This window comes from Macrotis lagotis, chromosome X, assembly GCF_037893015.1.
Source record: "Macrotis lagotis isolate mMagLag1 chromosome X, bilby.v1.9.chrom.fasta, whole genome shotgun sequence".
NCBI classification, from domain to species: Eukaryota; Metazoa; Chordata; class Mammalia; order Peramelemorphia; family Peramelidae; genus Macrotis; species Macrotis lagotis.
In genome coordinates, this window is record NC_133666.1 from 306568016 (window position 1) to 306594035 (window position 26020).

At 39.0% G+C, this 26020-nt stretch overlaps 2 protein-coding genes and 1 non-coding gene across 5 annotated transcripts in view; 2 read left to right on the top strand and 1 right to left on the bottom strand.

The window, feature by feature from the left end:
- MYO5B (myosin VB) overlaps positions 1-7216 on the top strand; it is a 565377-nt gene extending 558161 nt beyond the window's left edge. For all 3 annotated transcript variants that reach the window (XM_074208686.1, XM_074208684.1, XM_074208685.1), the window contains one exon: positions 2861-7216. In XM_074208686.1, the coding sequence (XP_074064787.1) occupies positions 2861-3013 (153 nt within the window). In that variant the 3' untranslated portion in view covers positions 3014-7216. The remainder of the gene's footprint in view (positions 1-2860) is intronic.
- A 10114-nt stretch (positions 7217-17330) lies between these two features.
- On the bottom strand, positions 17331-17413 carry LOC141503811 (small Cajal body-specific RNA 18). The gene has a single exon (XR_012473114.1).
- Positions 17414-20572: 3159 nt separating this feature from the next.
- Positions 20573-26020, top strand: part of ACAA2 (acetyl-CoA acyltransferase 2) — a 37295-nt gene continuing 31847 nt past the window's right edge. Inside the window, exon 1 of the mRNA XM_074207890.1 lies at positions 20573-20676. Coding sequence (XP_074063991.1) covers positions 20661-20676 — 16 coding nt within the window. The 5' untranslated portion in view covers positions 20573-20660. The remainder of the gene's footprint in view (positions 20677-26020) is intronic.

Genomic DNA, 26020 nt, shown 5'->3' on the forward strand with positions numbered 1-26020 from the left:
CATAAACAGCCCTGACCTTTCTGTCAAGACCACTTCAATTTATGGGTCATTTTCTCCTTAGTAAGGCAATTAGAAGGTGCAGTGACTAGAACACTGACCTTGGAATCAAGAGAACAGAAGTTCAAATCCACCCTCAAACATTTACTAGTTGTGTGACCTTAAGCAAGTCACTTAACCCTGATTGCCTTGCATTTGGGGTCATCTGCAGTAATCCTGATTCATATCTGGTCACTGAACCCAGATGGCTCTGGAGGAGAAAGTGAGGCTGGTGACTTTGCACAGCCCCCTCACTCAAGTCCAGTTCATGGGCTTGTCATGGCATCTCACCTCCTTGATGTCATGGTCTTCTTTGAAAATGAAGGACAAACATTATTCTCCTTAGAGACCAAGTGATTGCTATATGTTTTTGCTCTATCATCACCTTTGTAAAATAATTTCAAGTAGAACTTACTATAAAATAATTATAACAATAATAACTATACAAGTTATTGTATAATTATATATAGATAAGACCAACATTCAGAAATCTAACTTACCAAACCTACAAGTTGAGATGATTATTCCTTTTATAAAATTATTCCTTCATAGTTCCTATTAAATAATAGTTGTGTGTTTTAAATTATTAGCATGGTTATTTTTTAATTTACCCAGAAATATCTATAAACATAATTCTTAAAGTATTGTCCCATTTACCCCATCATCTACCTCATCTTCAAAATCCTTTAAAAGTTTTTTCAGTCTTGCCTATATTCTTTTTTTAAAACTTTTTTTCCAGGGGCAGCTAGGTGGTTCAGTGGATAGAACCCTGGCCCTGGAGTCAGGAGTACCTGGGTTCAAATCCGGCCTCAGACACTTTCTAATTACCTAGCTGTGTGGCCTTGAGCAAGCCACTTAACCCCATTGCCTTGCAAAAAAAAAAAACATTAAAAAAAACCCTTTTTTTCAATTAAAAAGCTTTTATTTTCTCTCCCCCCCCCAAAGAAAAAGAACAAAGAGCAAAAACAAAAAGCTTTTTAACAAATAGTAATTGTCAAGCTACATCCAAAAAAGGTCTCATTCTGCACCTTGAGACTATTTACCAGATCTGACCAGAAGAAAATAGTATGTTTCCTCATTGGTCCTCTGGAGTCATAGTTAGTCACTGCATTGATCACTCTTTCAAAATCGATTATCTTTGTTTTATTGTGGTTGAATAAATTGTCCTTCTAGTTCTGTTGCTCCAATTACCCTGAAGCAGCTCATATCATATCATTCTACAAATTGTCCATATATCTTTTTGGTTTTTTGGAGTATTTTTTGGCTTTTTTGCAGGGCAATAGGGCCAAGTGACTTGCCCAAGCTAGGTGATTATTAAGGCTGAGTCTGAATTTGAACTCAGGTCTTCCTCACTCCAGGGCTGGTGCTCTATCCACCATACCATCTAGCTAACCCTGTCCATATATTGTTAAGCTGCAGAATCCTGGAGTGATCCTATTGGATATCTTTGGATGTAATATCATACTTATTAAGAACAATTTAAACACTGGTCCTGTCTTTCCAAGTTCATCTTGGAATATAGGAATCCAAAATAGCACTGCCTTTCATTTGTACTTGAGTATTTAGATAAAGATCTATTGCCAAGTTATAAAAATAACTTACAAAATGTCTTCTCAATGTACTTATTTTTTGTTTTTTTTGGTTTTTTGCAAGGCAATGGGGTTAAGTAACTTGCCCAAGATCACACAGCTAAGTAATTAAGTGTCTGAGGCCAAATTTGACCTCAAGTCCTCCTGACTCCAGGGCTAGTGTTCTACCCTATCCTGCACCCCGTAGATGCCCCTCAATGTACTTTTTAAGGGGATTGTGCATAAATGCATATAATGCTTCCTGTATGGGATAATAACTTCCATTCCTCTTATGTGCCAAGATCATCCCAAAGAAGCAAATTGTGCAGTATCTTTTATTAATAATAGTAGTAGTAATAGTACTAGTAATATTAAAACCTGTAGTACTAGTCTACTGGTAGTAATAGTACTAGTAGTACTAATTATACTAGTAATAAGAGGAGGAAGAGGTAATAGTATTATACCTCTTTGTTATAGTGTTGGACTTAAGAAAGATGTAGACTTGAATTCTTACTTGTCTGGCTAGGGGCAAGTTTCTTTACCCTTCAGGCCCATGGCAATTCTTTAAATTCCAATCTGAACTGATAAAAGGTTTTCCATACCAAGAATTAATTAGCCTGATGAAGTCTTAGCTCCAAACCTTAAAAAGAAAAAATAAGTATGATTCTACTGAATATCTTTGGATACAGTGTCACACTCTCTAAGAACAGTTTAAATGCTGAGTGACTCTCTTTTCAAGTTCATCTTGGTATGTGGGGATCCAAATAGCAGTGTCTTTTATTTGTACTTGAGATTTCCACATGTTAAATAGACCAATAAAAAATTCTCAAATCAAGATACCTTGAGCTCCTCTAGTCTCAAATCATGCTATATTGGTACTTTTCTCCTATTTTAAAAATATCTAAAGAGAAAGAGTATCATTTCTAGCCAAGAATTCCTTCTTTGTCTCTCCAAATTGTCATAATTTAATCCTTTCTCTTGTGTGTGTTCGTTATAGAAACCAAGAACTTTTATTTATGTATGTTTATTAAGAGATCAAAGTATTGTGAAAGTCATTTCCCCTTTCTCTGGACCTCAGTTTCTATATCTCCTTTGTTTCCTAGATGTGGTCGCTGATTACTTGATCTCCAATTCATTTTCTGACTTTTCTTAGGATGTGTGAAAATTTATACAGGAACCTAGTAATTTTAAAGGGACAGTAACATCATTTAAAATAAAGGCAAAGTCAGAATTCTTAATGGTTTTCTTCTCCTCAGGCACAACTACAAGATCGAAATGACCCTCAGCAGCTGCTATTAGACTTCAAGCACATGTTCCCTGTCTTGTTCCCATTTAACCCATCCTCCCTGACCATGGACTCAATTCATATCCCTGCGGTTCTCAACCTGGAGTTCCTCAATGAAGTGTGAAGATAAATGCTCACTGTCTTGACTCCAGTGCTAGTGAGTTCAATCAAAAAAGAAAACAATGACTTAAATTGAAGGACATATTCAGTGTGGTAAAAGTGGACCAAGCCAGAGCCTAAGAACCTGTGCAAAGTGCTGAACTGTCCAGTATCAGGCACATATCTTCAATGTGATTTATTTTTCTTTTGTATTCTACAGCTCAAAATAAGAATACTTGAAATTTTTTTAATAGTTTGGTTTCAGATTAAATAAATGCACAGTCCATAGGAGTTTAAACAGTGACTTCCCCAGTGCCATAATCAATGAACTAATCTTGTCAAGCAGACAATGGCCAAGTTTTTGATCTTCATTTCATGGCAATTTAATGCTTAAAAACTGGACATTTAAACTGACTTCAGGAAGCTTGTAACAGATACTGATACTGATATTTTGAGGTTGTCACATATTGTAAGAAGCAGGGTTCATGGAGGGTTGTCTGGGAACTGGCATGAGTTTGCCCATTTTCCCATTACAGGGGCAGTACCAGTAACATTGGTCTCCTCATCCTTTCCCCAGGCCTTTGTAGTATTTTGAGCTTTACTTTTTCAGAGCAAAAATGTCACAATGGTACAATCACCTTTATTCCCAAAGATTTCTTCTTAGTCTCTATTTAGAAAGAGTTATTTAGTTAAAGCTGCTATGTGTCCATGCTCTTAGATGATGATTGGCAAATTAAATAACTCTAAGAAGATATGGTGTCATGTCCAAAACTTGTTCACAGTTAATGCATACAGACTAGATACAATTTTTATGTACATAATGCCCCCAGGTTAAGGATTTCTAATTACTATTGCCATTTATGAAAGAAAATGTTATTGTGAAGACTAGTAATACCAAAATATCATTTATCCTCTAATATGGCAGGAAAGTTCATAAATAGTACTTCATTGTCATTTCAGCAGCCTCCCAGACAGTTAAATTCATTCTCAAAAGGAGATTTATAAAAGTGTTTGAAAATATATGAAAACAATGAATATGTTTTTAGATTTTAGCTTAGATACTGCATTTTTAAAGCCACAGTAAAATATCTGATGTTCACCCACTTCTGTTTCTATTAAACATTTTTCAGTTACTGTGTTAAGAGGCATATGAAATCTCCCTGCTAGAAAATAAGGGAATGGAATTCACAGCACTTAATGATTACTCAAATTTTGTCATTTTACAAACAAGCCTTTTCTAATGGACATTTTTCAGAAGAAAAAACTATTTTGAAAATTCTACATGACTTCTTATACTATGTAACTTTATTTATGGTTTTCATCACATATTTTCCTTCTTAACAAAAGCAAAAGTCTCTTAATAGATTATGAGTTTGAAGAAGAAAATTGCCAGTGGAAAAAAATCATAGTTTGTTAACCAGAGAGAAGTAGTCTTTCTCCCTGATTCTTAAGAGGGAAGTTCATTATTCCACTTATTACCAATTACATGGCCTCATTAATCTTAACTGCACTTTCCCTCAGGAGCCCACAACTAAAGATGGCCCATAGTCCTGGAAACAGATGCATATCTGTTTCCTTAGGGTCCCCACCTCTATCATCACCCTCATCCATCTCAAAACAGCATAACACTCCACTGTTGTTATAATGACAATCATATCAAATATAATCCTTTATTAACATGACTACCTTTTGTTGTATGTGTAGTTCCACAACAAATTCTCTAACTTGTTTTTGGCTATCTCTGCTAAGTTAAAATTGTTTCTGATCTATTCGTAGATCCACATCTTGAACAATATCCACAGCATCACCACCAGTTTCAGTGTTAGTATGAAAGTGACACTTCTGTGTCTCCCTTTATAAACGTATCATGTAATGATTTTGTGGCACTTTAGTTTAAAATTATTAAAATAAATATTAAATTAATTTAAAATTATTCCTATATGCAAGGGCTTCAAGAGAAGAGAAGGCAGCTTGTCAGAGACTCTCAAGATTCAGATGACACCTTGGATATCACCTTAGTCCAACCTTGTGCAGGACACTTGGTTGAGCCCCTAATGGCAAGCACCTTCTCCATCACAAACATATACTCATGCATGGATTACTTTTCCATATTTGATAAGACCTGGAGCCCCACACAAAAATCCCCCTAAGCCAGGGCCGCACTTGATCTGTCTGTTTCTTTGGGCTTTGCTCACTCAAAGATTCAAGTGGCTTCCCATAAGTTTTCCATGCTTCACTTAAGCTTCTTTCTGTCCACTCACCAGATAGAAAATGTTTAGTTTAAAAAAAAAAAAAAAGTTGTCTATAAAGGCAACTACTGCCAATTATCCATATCTATCTTATATCATCAGTTTCCTCAGGCTGTTTAGATGTCCACTTTCTAGGATCCTTTGTTAATCACAGCAGCAACCAAGGATTTATAATTTGTAATGCTTAGCCTTTAGAATAAAATGGAAATAAACTACTAACTTTTTTTTCCCCGCATAGATATTCTAATTAATCACAGTTTTCATTCTTATTTTTTTTTCTCTAAGGGATAATGGTGTTTTGCTGGAGCTGTAAAGAATTTAATTTATGTGTATTATATTTTTAAAAACTAAGACTTTTATAGAACTTGAGCATAGAAATATATATAAATTGGCTATTTAATGTTTAGGTCTGTAATATTTAACTTACTACTCAGCCTGTGCTTGGAAGGAGATTTCCTGTCTTTCATATAAAAATTTTTTGTTAACTATTTTTATTCCCTGCACTTAAAAAGCACATTTATTGCAGTTTTATTCACTCAAATATTCAATTTCATGGAAATCAGAGTGGCATTTTGATTTAAGAATATAGTCCAATATGATCATGACAAGGTTGAGATCTATATTTGTTAATATCTCAGATGAGCACCTTTCCCACTCTGTGCCTTCAGCTGTTATTAAGGTGACTGATTTCTCAATTGCTTATTTTCCTGGAATAAGCATTATTGTGGGAGGAATTTTAATGTTCTACATATGTGGATTTATGATTTATCTAATGAGTCATTCTGAAATATTTTAAAGATCACAAATTTACAGATCATTTATTTTGTGAGAACTCTCCCATTATATTCAATTAATTGTGTGTGCATAGAATATCCTTAACTAATCCTGCTGAAATGGTTAAGACATCTTTTTCCTGGCACATGCAGTCTACCTAGTCCACCATAGTTGTTTGAAATGACTAAGATATTGCAATACACAAATGTACAGAGGGGTTTCCCCCCTTTTCCCTTGGGGCATGTCAATAATAATGGCTCCTTTAGAGTTTCTAATGCAAAGTTTTTAAGTTAATTGTAAAGCACTTAGAAATTTGAAAAAAGATTGGGAAAAATAAATCAACTGCCACAACCAGGTCACACTTATCTGTTGTCTGAATTACCCCTCTGTTTAAAAAAAGGGGGGGATCTGTAGTTGCTTTTTCATTTAATATTAAACACTACAACAAAAATTCCCTAATTTCCTTGATTTTATTTCAATAAGGGTATCATTGAATGACTATTCAAAAGCTACTAAAATGTGAAACACAGGGTAGGATCCTCTAGTTGTGGTTCATAGAAACCTTGCTCTACACCAGGTGTTATTAAACCAAGCCAGATGTTGTTGCATGTATAACTAAACACTCATGGTTCACTTCTCTGTCACCCTGTCCTCAAGGGATCTAATGGGAGAGAAAGTAAGGGGAAGATTGTGGGAATATATGAAAGTAAGAGATCTACTGTCCATTAGAAATCTTCATTGGATTGGGGAGAAGAAGAAATAGACTAGAGGTTTTTTTTTTACAGTACTAAGAAAATAATAAGATACTGTTTTTGTTTATTTTAAAGGTTATTGGATGAAAAGTTTTTCCTACATTATATAAACTTTAATACTTTTAAATGGGATAAATCTGAAATAAAGTTAAACATTTTCTTAAAGTGCATGTAAAACCTGGCCAGAATTGGATGTAACATTTTTGCCTTCAAATGATGTTTAGAGAAGGAGCTGCCTCTCTGAAGGAGTTTCAATGTTATACAGGGGATCAATCAGATATCATAGATGAAATACTACTGATAAAGAATATTTTTCCATTTTGATCAAATCTGTAAACTACATCTTTGTTTATAGGAAAATATAATAGTCACTGTAATATTCAGCTGTGGATAAAAATTTGTGGAAATAAATACTTTTGAATAAACATGGGTCTACAATCTAAATGAAATACAGAACTCTTTGCAGTCAAAATTTGGCTGACAAGAAAAAATAACATGTCTTACAGGGGACAGAGCAGAAGACTGAGGTCTGTATGCTTAAACAGCCTGATCAGTGATATATAAAATTCCAATTATCCTCTCCCCTACCCCACACAGATGTGAGTGTTGGATCTATGAGTTAATTTGAGCTTTTAAAAAAATATAGAATTTTATAATAATTGCTACAAAACTATTCAAATCGTTGAGCATTGATTCCATTACAAGGGTTACTTTAAGAATGTTTTTCTTAAGGGGGTTGGGAAGTGGCAAAGGAACAAAAATGTATTTGTATGTAACCCTTGTTTCAGAGAATCCTGATATGAATACAGATTTTGAGGACCTCTCACTTATTTAGATCATTATTGTCACACTAATTAAGCCTCGGAGTTTCAATTTTGCCATCAGCTACCTCTCTAAGGGACCTATAAAGTACACAGATAAATATAATTTGAGGAGAGAGCATTAACAACTGGATTCAGGAAGGGAAATGATGGCTTTATGGAAGACAGGACATCGAAGCTGAGCCTTGAAGACAGATTGAGGCAGAGTTGAGGAAGGGGTGCACTATAAGCAACCAATCGATAAACATTAAATTGTCAGAATTTATACTAAAACCTAGGGATTCAAAGAAAGGTAAAAGACAGTCCTGGTCCTCAAGGGAGTTCATGATCTAATTGGAGAGACAATAAAGGGGAGAGTGAACATATGAAGGTAGGAGATCTACTTTCCATTTGAAATGTTAATAGCCCTTTCTGGTTAGAAGAATACTGAACTATTATACTGAAAAGGAGCAATGTAAAATAGGACAGGAAGATGTGTCATGAAGCATGGCATGTTCCACAGGGCTGAAGGATTATCTGACTCCTGCCTCACAGAGACATTGAAGGGTAGAGGGATAGCAGGGCAAGGGCAGTACAATCCATTCCCTTGACTTCATTCTTTTGTTCTCACTACACAGCTTTCTAAGTTTGGGAGGCAGATTCAAATTTGATGTTCTAGTTTTTATTTACACTGAAGGTTTATTACTCTGGCTGGCTTAAAAACTAGATGGGTGCAGGTACTGGAGTTAGACACCTTTATCTAGTCTTTTCACATGACTTTCACTCTAGGGGCACTGGATAAATCTGTTATATTCATTCTAGAACAACTCTACCACCCCCAAATACTTAAAACACAAAAGACAATCACAGATAAAAAGTGAATATAGATATCCAAATAAGCCATAAACCAGAAATAAAATACAAAGTTACAAAGAGTAGAAGAATAGGCTAGACGATAGAAAACACAAAAGTAAATGGGACAGCTAGGTGGCACAGTGAATAAAGCACCAGTCCTGGAGTCAGGAGGACCTGAGTTCAACTCAGACACTTAACTGTAAGACTTTGAGCAACATTCAACCCCATTGTCTGAGAGAGAGAGAGAGAGAGAGAGAGAGAGAGAGAGAGAGAGAGAGAGTAAGCAGGCTATTTGAATCAGGAGCAAGATAAAATCTTAGCTCAAGTGAGGAGAGAATAGTCTCCCATCTCATTGAAAAGTCCAGGAAGTTCACTTTTAGTAAATGGGGATACATTCACTGGGAATCCAGGAACATGGTTAAGGAAGGCATAGTTTTCCCCATGTGTCTTCATGCACTAGCAAGTCTTGGGCAATCAGAAGTCATATCTTTCTTGGAATAGGCAGCACATAAATTCATGAGGCTGTTCAGGGAATCATCTCCAGGGAGAGGGTGGGGAGGTTGGGGGGTGAAACCTAGACTATGGAAAGATGTAAATGTCAGAATGAAGAGACTGCATATCATCCTAGTCATAATAGATAGCCCTAAAATGTAGTGGTGCTTTTTTGAGGAAACAGGGAGATTAAAAACTGCCAAGCTTTGAAGGAAGATAAGAATTTTAAGGAGTGGATTTGAGGAAAGAATTCATTCCAGTAAAGGATGGATGAAATTCTGAATTCAAGGATTATCTGGTAGCCTGGTTTGGACAAACTTAGTGAGGAGTCTTAAATGTCTGACTAAAGAGTTATTTTATCCTATGGAAAGCAGTGAGTACTTTTGAGCAGGTGAGTGATATGATCAGACCTGTGCATTAGGAATCTTATTTGAGTAGCTATGTGAAGGATGGTTTGCAAAGAGAGAGAATGGAAGAAAGGAATAGTCCAGGTAAAAGGTAAAGAAGGTTTGCACCATAGGTAAGTGTATGTAAGTAGAGGAAAAAGGACAATTTACAAGATTACTCTGGAAGAAGACTCGGTACCTGGTTATGATGGGGAAGGAGGAAGCATGACTCCAAAGTGATGATGCTATATGAATAGGATAGAGATGCCCCCAAAAGAAATGGAGAAAGAAGCACCTGAAAAACAGGCACACTAATACAGCTGATCGAATTGTATCCAATTGTATCTAACCATTCTAGAAAGTCGTTGAAATTATGCTAAAAATGTGACTAAATGACATAATCCACATATCCTACTATTAGGCATATACTTCAAAGACACCAAAATATTCTTAGCACCACTTTTTTAAAGAAACTGGAAACAGAGCAACTATTCTTCCATTGAAGATTGGCTAACCAAATTGTAATACATGAATATAATGGAATATTACAAAAGAAACAATATGCAACATCCCAAGAAGAATAGGACTTAAATGGACTGATTCAAAGTGTAGTAAACAAAGAGAACCATATGCAGAATGACATAAATTAAAAAACAAAAAACTCAATGCTGAATTTTGTGTGATTTTAATGACCATTTATCCCTCCCGGTCCTGGTAACACGTAAGTTATATTGAACTGACAATCTATTTTTTTTCCTTCTCTTTCTTCAGAACTGTTTTCTCATAAAAGATAGTTCACTATATTCCAAAGATTTGAAAATGTATATTACATAAAAAAGATATAAATTCACTTTTTTGGAGAATTAGAGTTTAAACAATGGAAAAATTTGAGGGAAATATCATTTCTATTTCAAGCTTTTCTTAGTTTTGGATATTGGACAATATGTGATACTAATGAAACATCCAAGTAGAGAAATTCAGTGGGATATTGATAATGTGGATCTAAACCTCAGTAGTATGATCTTAGGACTAAATATATAATTATGAAGTCTCCTGCTTAATGATAATTTAAGCAGTGAAAAATGTTTAAGATTGAGAAAATAGACCAGCACCGCGATTTGAAGGACCCTCACACTTAAGATTACCCTTTGGCCTTGCTAATATTGAATTTTTCTTCATACATCCTTCCACACAAATTCCAGCCCATTATTTAATTATCCTCTTCTCTGAAATCTCCTGAACATTTCTATGTTCCATTCTGATGCTTTACCATATAATCATGTACATTTAATTTGCTTTCCTCTCTCTTTTTCAAAAAATCAGATAAGCTATTTTACTAGTTTTTCTACTAAGAAAAAAAGCTTCTTGTTTTGCTTATCAATTTAATGGAATGAGTTTTCTTTTTTTTTTTTGCTCTCAACTTTATTAAATATTTTAATTTACTGTGTTGTTTAGAGGGGAGGTATTAATTTTTTTTAAGTTGCATGCCTATTCATTAAATTGTTCTCTTTTGTTGAAGAAAATGTTTAGAGTCATACATTTTCTCCTTAGAACTCTTTTAGCTGCATTTCCTAAGTTTCGGGACATTGTCTCATTAACGTCATTTTGCTTGATGAAATTTTTCTATTGGTTTTTTGAACCTAGTCTCCAATTACTTTTTAAATTCTTTCTTCATGGGCTCTCTGTAAATGATGTATTTAGTATTTCTGCTTTATAACATTTTTGATAACGTTTTTATACCCTAATACTATATGGTTAGTTTTTATAAATTGCTATCCCAATTGAGAAGTATGTAAATACTTTTCTATTCTCAATCAGTAACTGTCAGAGATCTATTGCCTCTAATTTTTCTTAAGTTCTATTTAGATCCTTATCTTCTTTTTCTTTTGGCTAGCTATGTCTAGGCTTAAACAGGGTACATTGAGGTTTCTCATTATTAGTTTTTTTCCAGTTCAGTTAATTTTTGCTTTAAGTGTGAAAATGCTTTGCAGTTTGATACATACATACATACATATATATATACATATATATATATATATATATATATATATATTTTTAAAATTCAGCTGAAGTACATTAGATTTTTCTCCAACCCCTAATTTAACTCAATGTAATCTTTATGTTTCAAATGTTTCTTGTAAAAATCGTATTATTTGGTTTCATTTTCTAATCCATTCTGCCTCTTCTATTTTGTGTGTTGGTTTATCCCATTTGCATTCATGGTTATGATAGTTAATTATGACCTTTATTTATTCCTTTTGTACTTTTTCCTCTATTTGGTCCTACTCCCCCCACCTTTATAGGTAAGAAAAAAATAGACACTTTAAAAAGATAAAGGTGATATGATGCTTGATACTAGAATCACTAAGTCACTAAATTTTACTGAATAGAAGAGTGAAATAGTTGGACCAGTACATTAGGAAAATCACTTTGGCAAAGGATAGGTTGATGAAGGAAGAAAGGTAAGACAAGGAAAACATGGGTGACTAGAAAGACATTGATATCAACATAAATAAGGGAGTTCAGAAGGGTGGGTTGGAGACCAGGGGGAGGCAGAAATAATGCATTGAGATCTGTGATATAGATGACAACTCATTAATGCCTGCTCTTCCATACAGAACACTCTGTCCCATCCAAAATGAACAAGAGAAGTGTATTTTACTGATTCCTACTCTGAAATATACATCATGTGTGGGGTGTCTATCAGAGGCAGGACAGAAAATAAGAACCTTAGAACAGCTAAGTGGTACAGTGGATAGAGCACTGGCCCTGGAGTCAGGAAGACTTGAGTTCAAATCAGGCCTCAGACACTTATTACCTAGCTATGTGACCTTGGGCATGTCACTTAAACCCATTGCCTTAAATAAAAATAAACTTAAAAAGAAAAAAGCTGTGAAATTTCTGTTATTTGTATAATTATAATGGTGAGGTGGGAACTTTTTCCTGTTCTGTCTTAGGAGGTAAGAAGCTAAAAGGATTAATGTTGGGGAATAAGGGTAGATATGGTTATGCTGGAGACAAGATCCATGATTGGCTCTAGTTGGTGGGATTCAACCTATCTTCCAACCTTCTAATTGATCACATACCTCAGGATCAGTCCATAACTCCATTAGAATGAGATCATGGTCATCCAGAAAGCTCTGGTTTCCAATTTGGAAAGAGAAGGAAAATTTCAGAAGGTTTTGGAAGAGAAATAACTGATGATATATATTCAAATTATATAAGGTCAATATCACTATGCATAAACATTCTTTGCATAAGTGAGAACTGGGAACTCTTCACTCTACATGTGGAGATTCATTTCTTATTCCATTCATCCTCTAATTTTCTCTAATGCCCTCTCCTAATCTTTTAATCTGCACAGGATCCTTACATATAATAATAATTGATAATTGACATTTATATAAGGTTTATACAGTGTTTAATTTTTATCTTAGAGGTAAAAGGAAGCCACTGTGAATTATTGAAAAGGGGAGTAATATGGACAGCCATGTGGCTTAAGAAAATAATTTTTATTTGCTAGGTGGAGTGAGGAAAGGTTTGAGAAAAAGGGATCACTCAGGAAGCCATATTCCAGGTGAGGTTATAAGGGCCTGATCTAGGTGTGGTATCTGTGAGAGAGGGGAAAAGGAGAGTTATGAGAATTGTGGTGCAGGTAGAAATAAGATTCAGCCACTGATTGAATGTGGAATGAGGAAAAATGTGAAGTTGAGTATGATGAGGTTGTAAACCTTATTAAATCTAAGATAAAATATGAACTCTTCTGTTTGCCATTTAAAGACCATTACATCTTCAGTTCCAGTATCTCTTCAACTTTACTAAATATCCAAACTACTTGCCATTTCTAATACATCATACATCTCCATTCTTTTGGCAAGGTTGTCATTCCTCATAGAGTTCAGCACCCTCACTGATGAGGGCATGCCATGCTTGGTGGTCCTGTGCTACTGTCTATCACTTCTTTAAGATCAGTTGCTATCCAAGGGTGGAAGGAGGAATAGGTGAAAGGTAGAAAACTTGACAAAAAATGAATGTTGAAAATTATCTTTACAAAATAATTGGAAAAATAAAAACATAATCAAAGCCACATCCTCAGTCCCTCATTAGAACAGGTCTCTCATAATATTCATTCTTTTCAATACTGGTGTCTGTTGTGAACACCATTCTTCTAAGGGCATATAAAGAAACCACCATGATCAGTCCCAGGTTTAAGGAGAGAGGGCACAATGGCCAATCCTTTTATTGTCTGTTAGCAATAATTAATAAAATGATTAATTACCCAGAAACTATGTCTCTCAAACTTATGTCACAGTACAACTCAGTCTTAACATGATTGGAATCTAGACCTTTTGACTTGACAGTTGGAGCCAATCAGGTGTACTGGAGAAAACTGAGTCAGGGAAGTGGGCCTAACATACCATCTACCAGAAAAGCCTGCCTTGACCCCACAAGTAACCTCTACCTGTTCAAATTTTTCATAGTACTCTACCTCAGAAGTGTCAAATATGCTCCCTATACAGCACTGCAGCCTGCAATATTCTTGTGTGGAGGCACAAACTAAAAAAAAAATGTAACTGGGAAAATTTTGACAAAAAAAAATACATGGTAATAAGAATTTTCTAAATTAATTTTAAACAATCCTTAATTACTGTTCTTATATATGGTTTAGTGGGATCATTTCTAATTGAATTTGACACTATTGGTCTTATTTGGGTCTCTCCTGTGAACTCAGTTCATGCTTCCATAGTTCTTCATGTTTCTTGGGAGCAGGGTTTAATGACATTATCTTTGTTTCTCCAGCATTTGCACATATTGGCTCATATTTTTAAAAAATATATTTAATCTTTCATTAAGGTTTACAAAATGCTTTCCAGAATTATCTTGTCAGTACTGAGGTCAAGACTAAGTAATCTGAAAATAAACTAGCCTAGGATGATTCCAGATTAAAGAGAGTCCACTGTGAGCCAATTCTACAAATCAGACACTTTGTCATGGTAGAGCTAGGGAAGAGGGGAAGAGTAAGTAAGCTGGGCAGGGGCAGGGAAGCTTGATGCTTCTCTTGTCTTCCTTTTGTGCCTCAGATACTTATTAACTATGTGATCCTAGGCAAGTTAACCTTTTGCCTGTTTTCTCATTTGTAATTCCCGAGTTGTGGGAATTGTAAAGTGCTTAGCACAGTGCCTAGCTCATATAAATGCTATGTAATTATTAGCTATTATACATATCTGTACATCTATACATGTATATACCTGATTAAGCAATCAACAAGCACCTCTCAATTGCCTATGCCCAACATACACTTCTGATAAGTCTTTTGGACATAATCACAAAAATGACATGGTCCCTGCCCTCAAGCAGTTTGTGTGTGGGGGAAGGGAAAACAAGTAAAAATTCAAGTATACATTATAATACAAGGTTATGCGGGGAGAGGAAGCAGCAATAACTCCAGGGGTCAGGGAGAATAGAAAATGCTTCATTTAGAAGGCAGCAGGAGCTAAGCATGAAGGAAACAAGGAATTTTATGGGGTAGAAGTGGGAAAGTGGTGCATTTCAGGAAAAGGGTACAAAATCATGAAGATGGAGGCGCTCTTTATTGGGACCAATCTTCATCATGATACTCATCTTGAAATGTTCTAAATTCTCTTGCAAAGAATTCTGAAATATTCATAGATATGGTATATACAAAGGATATAAAGAAGTATTACTCATGAAAACAAATGTCAAAACTTCTAGAAAGGGAGAACAAATTGCAATATAAATGTCAAAAGGAAGTTTTTACAAAGAACAAAATTTAAGTTTCCATAGTACTTGGGCGAAGTTTTTATCATTACAGATAAAAGGTGGATTTCCAGAATGCTCAAATAATAATCTCAATATCTGAACATTTCCCATTCTGGACTAGTTTTATGAGATGGTAGAATGGAAAGAATGCTGAGACTTGTGCCAAATGACATCAAGTTGATGGAATTTAGAACTGGAAGAGACCTTTGAACCTATGGGATTATATATATATATATATATATATATATATATATATATATATATATATATCCTTTGTAGTCCAATCCCTTATTTTACAGGTGAAGGAACTGAGGTCTTAGGTTAAATGACTTGCCCAAGGTCATTTAGGTGATGATGATGTTTGTCGTTCATTGAGGAACAAGATTATGACATCTGGGGAAGCCATGAGGACATAAAGTGGATGGGGGGGGGGGGTAGACTGTGCTAAGTTGCCATCTTTATTTTCTCCTCCAAAGCTATCTGGCTCCAGTGATTAGATATGCATTAGGACAACTGGAGACGGCCCTGGATGAGAAGCAATGAGAGAGTTAAGTGATTTGCCCAAGATCACACAGCTAGTAAGCGTCAAGCGTCTAAGATGGGATATGAACTCCTGACTCTCTCAGGTCAGGGCTCTATCCACTGCACCATCTAGCTACCCTTGGGTAGGGAGTAACAGACAGGATCTGAGGCCAGGTCTGTAATCCTGACATTAGTGCTCCCACTACCCTATTTTGGTTATTTCACCTTTCAGAAATTTAGTTTCTTCATATGCACCTGGAGGACATTGGGCTAGAGAATCCGAGAGCCCTTCCAAAGTCAACTGTCCAAAGATAATAATCTGTTTTAAAGGTTCAAGTTCTGTACCGTGGAAGACACGAATTTCATGCTTTCCCATCTCTCTCTCTCTGAAACCTGTCTCAGACCTCTAGAATTTGTCAGAAACCAAGCTGGAATTTTATATATAGCAAATTCCCCCTTCCACCCCATCAAAGTGATTCCTTTATTCCATGAACCCTAACGTAAATTTCTTGTCTACATCCCTAGAGTTTAAACTTCTTTACACATGTCAAACACTTGAGAAATGCTCACCCTACAGATGTCCTGTCTAATCTGTCCTTGTTCGGTGAATCAGCAAAGGATGTTATCGGAGTAAACAATGCTAACGATTCCAAAACCTGCAGTCCCATTCATTATACAGTGGATAAGAGGGCTGGACGTGGGATCTGAGGGCCCTGAGTTCAAATCCAGTCTCTACCATTACTTCTGTGACCTTTTCTGTCTCTGCACAGAAAATGAGGGGGTGGTGGGTCCCTTCCAGCTCCGGCTCCCTGGCAGCGGTAAGGACCAGGCTAAGGTCACCCTTCCCCAGAGGAGGCAGGCGGGAGTCCCCGCCCCGCCCACCTGGCCCCGCCCCGGTCTCAGTCCGCGCTCAGCACTCTCTGCATCACCTGGCCCCGCCCTCCTGGCCCCGCCCCGGTCTCAGTCCGCGCTCAGCACTCTCTGCATCACCTGGCCCCGCCCCCCTGGCCCCGCCCCGGTCTCAGTCCGCGCTCAGCACTCTCTGCATCACCTGGCCCCGCCCCCCTGGCCCCGCCCCGGTCTCAGTCCGCGCTCAGCACTCTCTGCATCACCTGGCCCCGCCCCGGTCTCAGTCCGCGCTCAGCACTCTCTGCATCACCTGGCCCCGCCCCCTGGCCCCGCCCCGGTCTCAGTCCCGCTCAGCACTCTCTGCATCACCTGGCCCCGCCCCCCCTGGCCCCGCCCCGGTCTCAGTCCGCGCTCAGCACTCTCTGCATCACCTGGCCCCGCCCCCCTGGCCCCGCCCCGGTCTCAGTCCGCGCTCAGCACTCTCTGCATCACCTGGCCCCGCCCCCCTGGCCCCGCCCCGGTCTCAGTCCGCGCTCAGCACTCTCTGCATCACCTGGCCCCGCCCCCCTGGCCCCGCCCCGGTCTCAGTCCGCGCTCAGCACTCTCTGCATCACCTGGCCCCGCCCCCCTGGCCCCGCCCCGGTCTCAGTCCGCGCTCAGCACTCTCTGCATCACCTGGCCCCGCCCCGGTCTCAGTCCGCGCTCAGCACTCTCTGCATCACCTGGCCCCGCCCCCTGGCCCCGCCCCGGTCTCAGTCCCTGCTCAGCACTCTCTGCATCACCTGGCCCCGCCCCCCTGGCCCCGCCCCGGTCTCAGTCCGCGCTCAGCACTCTCTGCATCACCTGGCCCCGCCCACCTGGCCCCGCCCCCTGGCCCCGCCCCGGTCTCAGTCCGCGCTCAGCACTCTCTGCATCACCTGGCCCCGCGGGCTCAGATTGCGCAGTGGCCGCGTCATCACCGACCAGGGCTCCAGAGAGCCGTTGGAGCTCCCCTCCCCCACCCCGCCCCTCCCCCACCCCGCCCCTCCCCCACCCCGCCCCTCCCCCACCCCCGCCCGCCCGGCGCCTGCGCGGCCCCCAGGACTCCCATCCGGTCCTCGCTCCATAATCACTTCAGGTTCCCGGCGGGAGCCCGATCATATAAGGAAAATACGGCGGGTTCACTTGGGAGCGGAGCTGGGGCGGCGGCACCGGCCTCTTCCGAAAGTCCAGGAAGCCCCCATGAACCTTTGGGCCCGCCGGAAGAAGTCGTCACCGCGGCCTCCAGCTCAGCCAATCGCACCCCGCCTCCGGTCTCTCGCCCCACCAATCGCACCGCGTCTTCCGGTCGCTCGCCCCGCCTCCCCCCTCTGGGCCTCCCCCAGAGTTCCGCCAACCTCCCTGCTGCTTGTAATGAATGGGCGGTGCCGGGCTGTGCGTTGGATACAAAGTACTAAAGAGGACCGACCCAGGTCTCAGGGAATGCACAAAGCGATGGGGTTGGGGGACACAACAGGCCAAAAGAGCCACTAAAGGGGGCGGGAAGCGGGGCACGTGCAGAGCGGGGTGGGAGGCCGATTGCCGCCCTCAATGAAGCCAGGCAGTGGGAGGGGCTTGGTGCCCCACCTCTCTAGTCCTCCTATCAGCGGAGAGGGGAGGCGGGGAGGAGGTGTCAATCTAGCCCGGAGTCAGCAGCCTCGAGTTCCTAGGCAGGTTGTTTTAGAGCACCAGATGCAAAGGAGATTACATTCCTGGCCTGAAGTTCAAAGCTAACCTCAGACTAAATAGCTCTGTGCGACCTTGGGCACACTGAAACTTCGGTCTGCTTCAGCTTTCTTACCAGTAAAATGGGAATAATAATAACCTCTGTCTTCCCAGGGTCGTGGTGTAGCCTGATTTGCTTGTTGGGTTCGGTTCTGGCTCACCATGAATCGGGACTCAGACTCGGTGTGTGGGATAAAAATCCACTTAAAAAAAATACAGAGCCCCCTCTGAACAAAAAGAAAGTTTATTTTGGCTTTTCCCAAGAAAAGGGCACACCCCAAGTCTCCCAGAGATAATGAAGATCAAGGAGCTGCCCAGAATTGACAATCAAGCAAGATTATATGGCCTAACTAAATCCTCTTCTCCCTATCATCCCTCTCTGTCGACTCATTGGTTAGTCTTCAGAGTTACAGTCTACTTGTGAAAATCTACCCAGCAACAAAGAAAAGAATGAAAGGTTTTCATAAAATATTTCCTGACCATCCAGATGGCGAGAAATAACCTTCAAGATTATAACTTTTATTGAAAGTAACAGTCTACTTATCATCAAACAAGAGGAGCTTTATGAGCTTCGTTAGAATGTAAGGTTTTTAGGTGACTAAAAATGCAAGGTCTCTCTGGAAATAGTCCACTATTTCCCCACCTAACAAATTTGGGAGGGTGCCAGGCTTGGAATGCAAGGTCTCTCTCCCTCTTTCTTCCAAGAGTAATAGTCTGTATTTGTTTTTAATGATTTTTAACCCTGAGAGGACTTAAGAGGGAATATTCCACTCACCTTCCTTCTTTGTTTCCTTTCCTTTTTCTCTCCCTTCCTTTCTTACCTTTTCCCTCTCTTCCCTTTCTCCCTTCCTTCTTTCCTATCTCTTTGAGGACTCCATCATCCTTTTTATTATCCAGACTCACTCCCATGCCCAGGTGTCTCTGCATTGGTGAGGAGGATCAAATGAAATCACAATTGTAAACCACTTAGCACAATGTCTGCCACATAAGAAGCATTATAAAAATGTTAGCAATTATTTCAATTATCTAGTCTGGTTTGGTGGAATAATTTTCTTCATCTTATTCTAAGTTAATGACTATATACGTGTCCTTGATAACTAGCACATACAACATATATTTGTGTATATAGTATTATGTATGTGTGCATACATTCCCTAAGAGACCATGGTGTTGTGCACAGAAAGCCAAGCCTCAAAATGGGAAAGAGCAGAATTCATCAAACATATATACTGACTCCAGGATGCGGAGCAAATCATTTAGTCTTTTTGGACCCAAGATCATTCTAGTCCAAGAGTGTAAATTGCAGAGTGGCAGCCTATTGGACTTGGTAGGAATTTCCTCACCAGAAAGCTGCCTACTACACCTAAGAAATTACTGGTCTGGACAGGGTCCTTTGAGCAGGAGCAGTGGATGGAGAGCCAGGCTCAGATTTGTCCATTCCTGTTTGTCTCAAATGCTTCCTTTAATCTATCTGTCCCCTGGGGTACTATCCAAGTCCCTTGGATGAAAAAATGCTACATTGGTTATAAAAAGACAGTTAAATGAGATTGAGAGAGAGAGAGAGAGGATATAGTCAGGTAGTCATTAAGATATATATATATAGAGAGAGAGAGAGAGAGAGAGATAAATCTACACATAAAAGTTATACTTTGTTCTTATGCATGTATATGTTAACAGGAAAATCAGAACCCTTTGTAACAACTACTCATTGTCAAGCAAAACAAAGTGCCACACTAGCCTTGTCCAAGTTTGTTGTCTCATCCTACATCCTGAGGCCTATCATTTTTCTTCCCTGAGGGAGGGTAACAGGTTCATCATAGGTTCTCTGGAGTTCTGGTTGGTCATTGCTTCAGTTAGAATTCTTATATCCTAAGATAATTAATTTGAAAAGGAGTCCCTATTATGTGATGTACATGTGTGTGAATATGTGCATGCACACATAAAGATACACACACATACATACATGTATGTATGCATAGATAAGTATACACCCATTTGTCCTTCAGTCTTTGTTTTTTCAGTCCTAATCGACAGGACTGAGAATTGGAGGTTTGCCATTTCCTTCCCCAGCTCATCTCCCAGATGAAGAAACTGAGGCAACCAGAGTTACTAAGTGTCTGAGGCGGAACCCGGCCTGGAGAAATGAGCCTGGTCTCGGGCGCGCCGCCCCGCGTATTGGGGCATCACCTCGCAGTCAGCTTGTGGGCAGCGACGAGGAAGGGGCCCGTGCCGGAGGCGATGAAGAAATGCGGCAGCTCCCCAACGGGGCGAGGCCCGGCCCGGCCCGGCCTGCGAGGACAGGCCGGCTCCCCCTCCGTAGTCTGGAAGAGAAGATGAAAGAATCCGGAGGCGGAGCCGGAGTGGGAGGAGAAAGTAGGTGAAAGGGGAGTCGCGGGGCTCCGGGCCCGCGTGCCAGTCCGCTCGGAGAGGAGGCTGGTGTGACGGGGAGCTGCGCCCTCCAGCCCGGCCATGGCTCTGCTCCGAGGTAGGCTCCCGCGGCGGCCGGCGCCCAGGAGGCGGCGGCGCCCGGCCCCGGCCCCGGCCCCGGGCCCTCCCGCTCCCCTCCCCGGCCCGGTCTGGCCCGGCCCCAGGCGCCCCGCGGGGGCTCCGCGCGCGGCGGCTGACCTTGACCTAGGCTTTCTCCCCTTCCCATTGAGAGCTCTCGGGTGGGCTCTGGCCGCGCCCCAGCCGGGCCCTGGGGTCGAGACCCGCCCAGGCTGCGGGCCGTCTGCCAGCCCAGAGCTGGCTGAAGAGTTGGTGGAAAAGTCAAGATTGTAGGTGCTAAGGAAAAGCCCCAGCATAAAAATCTAACTTTTTGAGCTCCTAGCTTTTGCACAGTTGTCAAGTTTAATTCGAGATTACAGGGAGATTTGCCTTCGGGGCTGCAGCACTATGTTTCTAGTCTCAATTGTTTCTTTTCTCTTTTTTTTAACTTTTAGAAAGACTTTTACTTATTTTATTTGTTTCATTTCTTTATTCTATTTATTTATTAATCTCACTTCCCTCCCCCACCCCCACAGAAGGCAGTCTGTCATTGTTTCCATGTTGTACATTGATACAAATTGAGTGCGATGAGAGAGAAATTATATCCTTAAGGAAGAAACAAAGTATAAGAGATAGTTGCAATTGTTTCTGACGCTTCCGTGACTCCATTTAGGGGTTTCTTGGCAGAGAGACAAGATTTGCCATTTCTTTCTCAAATTCAATTTACAGAAGATCAAACTGAAATGAGCAGAGTTAATTTAAGTAACTTGCCCAGGGTCACTCAGGAAGTGTGGTCTGCACCCAGGAAGGCTAGACTTTCTGACTCTAGACCTTTCACTCTTATCTACCTAATGAGCCGTCTGGTTCTCCCAATAAAGGAATTAATAAAGGATTATTAATGAGTAATCAACAATATTTAGCAGCTATCCAACAGTGTCTATCCAGTATTTTTGAGCGAAAATAATTCATATAGTTAAAATTTTTCCCATCCTAAAATAAGCTTTAAATGAGTTGCTTGTTTTTAATAAATAATAATGCAAATCAGAATTTACAAATGAGTTTGATTTTTTTTGCCTTGTGACCAGGGTCTAGGGTTGCCAGTGAGATACGTGGCTCTTTTTTAAAAAAAAATTATTTTGAACTTAAATATAAAATAAGAAAAAACAATCATTTTCATGTTTGTAACAAAACCATGAGAGGATTCATAATATGAAGCAATAAATTTCCATTTCAAAAAAGTCTATATTTTTGCTTCCTTGTATGTTTTCTTGTTTTCTTTTTTTAAATCCATTCCCCTCTTTCCCATGGCCACAGTTAAGCACGGATATATACATATATACTATACACATACACACGTATACATACATACATATACACAAAATATATACCTACATACATAAAAAACATACTTACATACATACATATTCATAGATATCTATATATTTGGTTTTGTGTGTCTTATTTTTATAATATTTCCTGAAAGCAAGAATTCTTCCTCACTCCTCACTTGACTCCTCTTTGCTACTTTGCCCTCCTGTTCCTTAACCTAAATCCTTCCAAGAAGCATCTCCCCTTATATACCCTTTTATATGCCTCTCCCCATTAATCTACATACCCTTCTATATACTCTCCGATCCTATTCCCTCACTCTCCAATTCGATGCCCTTCCTATCCCCTCTTCTTATTTCTTTCTAAATTTAAAAGACTTTTATACCCTTCTATACATACTGACATGCATATATATGTGTGTATATATATGTATATACATATACATATAGTTTCCTCTTTAACTCATTTCCAGTGAGAGCAAGTTTCCAGAACACCAGTTCTCCTTCCCCCTCTAATTCCACTGTATTAATTCTTCTCTCACATCTCATTTGTCAAAGATGATAACTAGTTCTTTCTTTTCCTGCAACATTTTCCATTTAAGAATTCCATCCTAGGGCAGCTAGGTGACATAGTGGATAAAGTACCAGCCCTAAAGTCAGGAGAATCTGAGTTCAAATCAGGCCTCAGACACTTAATAATTACCTAGCAGTGTGACCTTGAGAAAGTTACCATCATATTGCAAAAAACAAAAAAACAACAAAAAAAAATCCATCCTACTCATCTCAACCCCAGTCTTTCCTTCAAACCACCCAATTACTAATAGTACTCTGTGACCTGTGGTTTGCATTTCCACATAGAGATAGTATACAATTTATCTTTATCCCTTATAATAGTCTTTGTTGTTTACTTTATATTTCTCTTGGTTCTTGTATATCAAATTTTCTATTACATTCAGGCCTTTTTGCAATAAATTCCTGAAATTCTAGTGATTCATTGAATTTTCATTTTTTTTGACTCAGGATTGTGCTTAACTTTGATGGGTATGATATTTTTGGCTGAAACCCCATTTCTTTTACTCTTCAATATTTAGAGTTCTGAGACCCAAGGTCCTTTAAAATAAATACTGTTAGGAGTTTTTTCATTCTAATTGTGACTGCCATATTTGAATTGTTTTTTTTTCTTGTTGCTCTTAATATTTTCTCCTTAACTGGTGTTTTTTAGAATTTAGATATGATATTCCTGTCAGTTCTCGTCTTAGGATGCTTTTCAGGTAGTGATTGGTGTATTTTTTTTCTATTTCTACTTTCCCCTCTTGGTCTAACACTTCAGGACAATTCACTTGAATTATTTCTTTTATTATTGTATCAAGATTCTTTTTTTTATTGTAACTTTTGGTAGTCTGATTATTATTATGTTTTCTCTTCTTGATCTGTTCTCCATATCAGTTGTTTCACATACTCTTCTATTTTTTGTCTTTATATTTTATTTTCTTATTTCTTGATCTCTTATAACTTCACTGACTTTCCCTTGCCCAATTCTAATTTTCTTTTTTTTAAGATTTTATTTATTTTGAGTTTTACAATTTTTCCCCTAATCTTACTTGCCTTCCCCACAGAAGGCAATTTGTCAATCTTTACATTGTTTAATGGTCCAATTCTAATTTTCAAAGAGTCATTTTATTCCTTATGATTTTGGATCTTCTTTTCCAGTTGGTTTGCTTTTCATAATCTTGTTTTTCTTGGATTGTTCTTATTTTCTTTTTTAGTTTTTCCTCAAACTCTTTTATTTGATTTTTAAAATCTTTTTTGAGTTTTTCTATGAATTTTTTTGTGAGTAGGTATTTGGCATGGGGTAGGAGAGGCTTTTTTTTAACTTCAGTATCTTCTGCTGAAGATGAATCCCATCTTTTCTGTTCCAATATAATTGGGTTCTTTCTCCTTTGCTTATTCATTAAAAAAATTAGCAGCTTATTATTATATTCAACTCTAGTCCTGGGATATGAGAGATGGTACCTCTCAGCACAGGGGCTTTGTCTTGGGCCCAGCCTCTGTACTGCTTTCCCCCTCCAAGTATGAGCTGGGGCCCCTCACCATAATGGGCTATAAATGATCTTATTTATTCACTGAGAACCCTCAGGGGGCTATGACCTTCAGTTCTACTCTCTGGTCTGGATCCAATACAGAGAACTCGGTTCTCCTGCAAAAGGTCCCCATGCCATTGCTTCTGTACTTATCAGATACATGCTGGTTCCTTCCTACCCAGGATGGCATCTGGGTAGTACAACTGCATGTCCCTTATCAGCAGGGGTTCTCTCTGTCTCTGTGTCTGTCTTTATCTCTGTCTCTCTGTCTCTCTGTCTCTCTCTGTCTCTCTCTCTCTCTCTCTCTCTCTCTCACTCTCTCTTCCCATATGGGACTCTCCACACTGTCAGGGACAGAGGGACTTTCCATACTGATCAGGAAGTGTGAATTCCTGTGGCTGAGTAGGCTACTGCCCCAGGACTTACCTCTTGTTGTTTCAGGGAGATAGCCTAGAGGTGCTTACACTTCACTTCACTCCAGGATTTTTTTAAATCTACCCCAACTCTTGTTTGTTTTTGCCTCTATTCACTCTGAGATGCTTTTTTGACTTGCTTTGTGGAGGAAATCTGTAGAAATTGGAATTTTTCTGAACTACCCTGCCATCTTCCCAGAATCTTCCTTCTCCCTCCATTCTTCAAAGACATTCTCTGCTTAAATTTCTTTATGTACTAGTGAAAAGAGGGGATCTAAGGAGGATTATAAACTCAAACTCTAATTTCTATCTAGATTAGTACAAATATATAGAAAGGCAAACTTCTCACATGTGATTGTTGCTATTATGGTCATAGAAATTTGAGTAATGAAATTAAATTCTAATATTCTTTCCAATTACATGTAAAAGGAATTTTTAACATTTTTTTAAAATTTGAGTTCCAAATTCTTTTTCTCACTTCTTTCCTTCCACTTTCCCTGAGATGACAAGAATTAGAAATAGATTATACATGAGTAGTCATGCAAAACATTTCCATATGAAATAAGATTTTGAGATGAGATGTTTATCAATATTTTCCAGACTTAAAGAAGTATTCATTGGCTCAGGTATCATTTGCCCATATCCTACAATTCTAGACTATATCTTAGACTTAGGAGGGTATTTGTATTACCCCCCCCCCGCCCGCATGGTTCAGGATACATGATAGATGCATAATGAATTTTGATTAATTGATTGGCTTTAGAGATTATTTTGGTCCAACCTCCATCTTTTGTTTTTAGGGAAACAGCAAGCATCAGTTGAAGGTCTGGTAGTGAGTGTCCAGATCCCCCAGTTTCCATGCCAATACTCTTTTTACTAATGAAGAACAAACATTAGTAGGAAGTGACATGGAAACTAGGGGATCTGGACACCCACTACCTGGTAAATGATATAATGGAAGTTAGATTCACTACCACCACCCCATCTCCAACCCCTCACTAGAAATAAGTCCACCTCTCATTGTAATACTCATTCTTCCTCTGTGATTATGAACCAATCAGAGTTGATTGCTATTCTCAGGATCACCTTCTCTTCCAAGGTCATACAAATTATGAGCCCACCACCATGATTGTTCTTTGGCTTTTGAGAGTATCACTGACTCTTTTATTAATAAAATGCTAGCAACTTTAATAAAATGATTGATTACCCAGAAATTATGTCTCTATAACATCACATTCTCTAAAGTATATATTCTGTATTACAGATAAAGTATAGGAACTTCTCAGACAAAATGTTCAGAAAGTTCAAATTCTTATTGTTTTAAATGTTCTATTTTAATCAAAAAAACTTGTGAAGAAAAGATTTTGACTGATTCTCTAGTATTAACTAATAATATAATAAGATATATATATATCAACTTAAATCTGCAAATACTTTGTATACATTAAAATCTCTGAGTCCCTCAACAACACTGTGAGATAGGTAGTGCAAGTATTATTTCTTATTACCATTTGACAAATAGT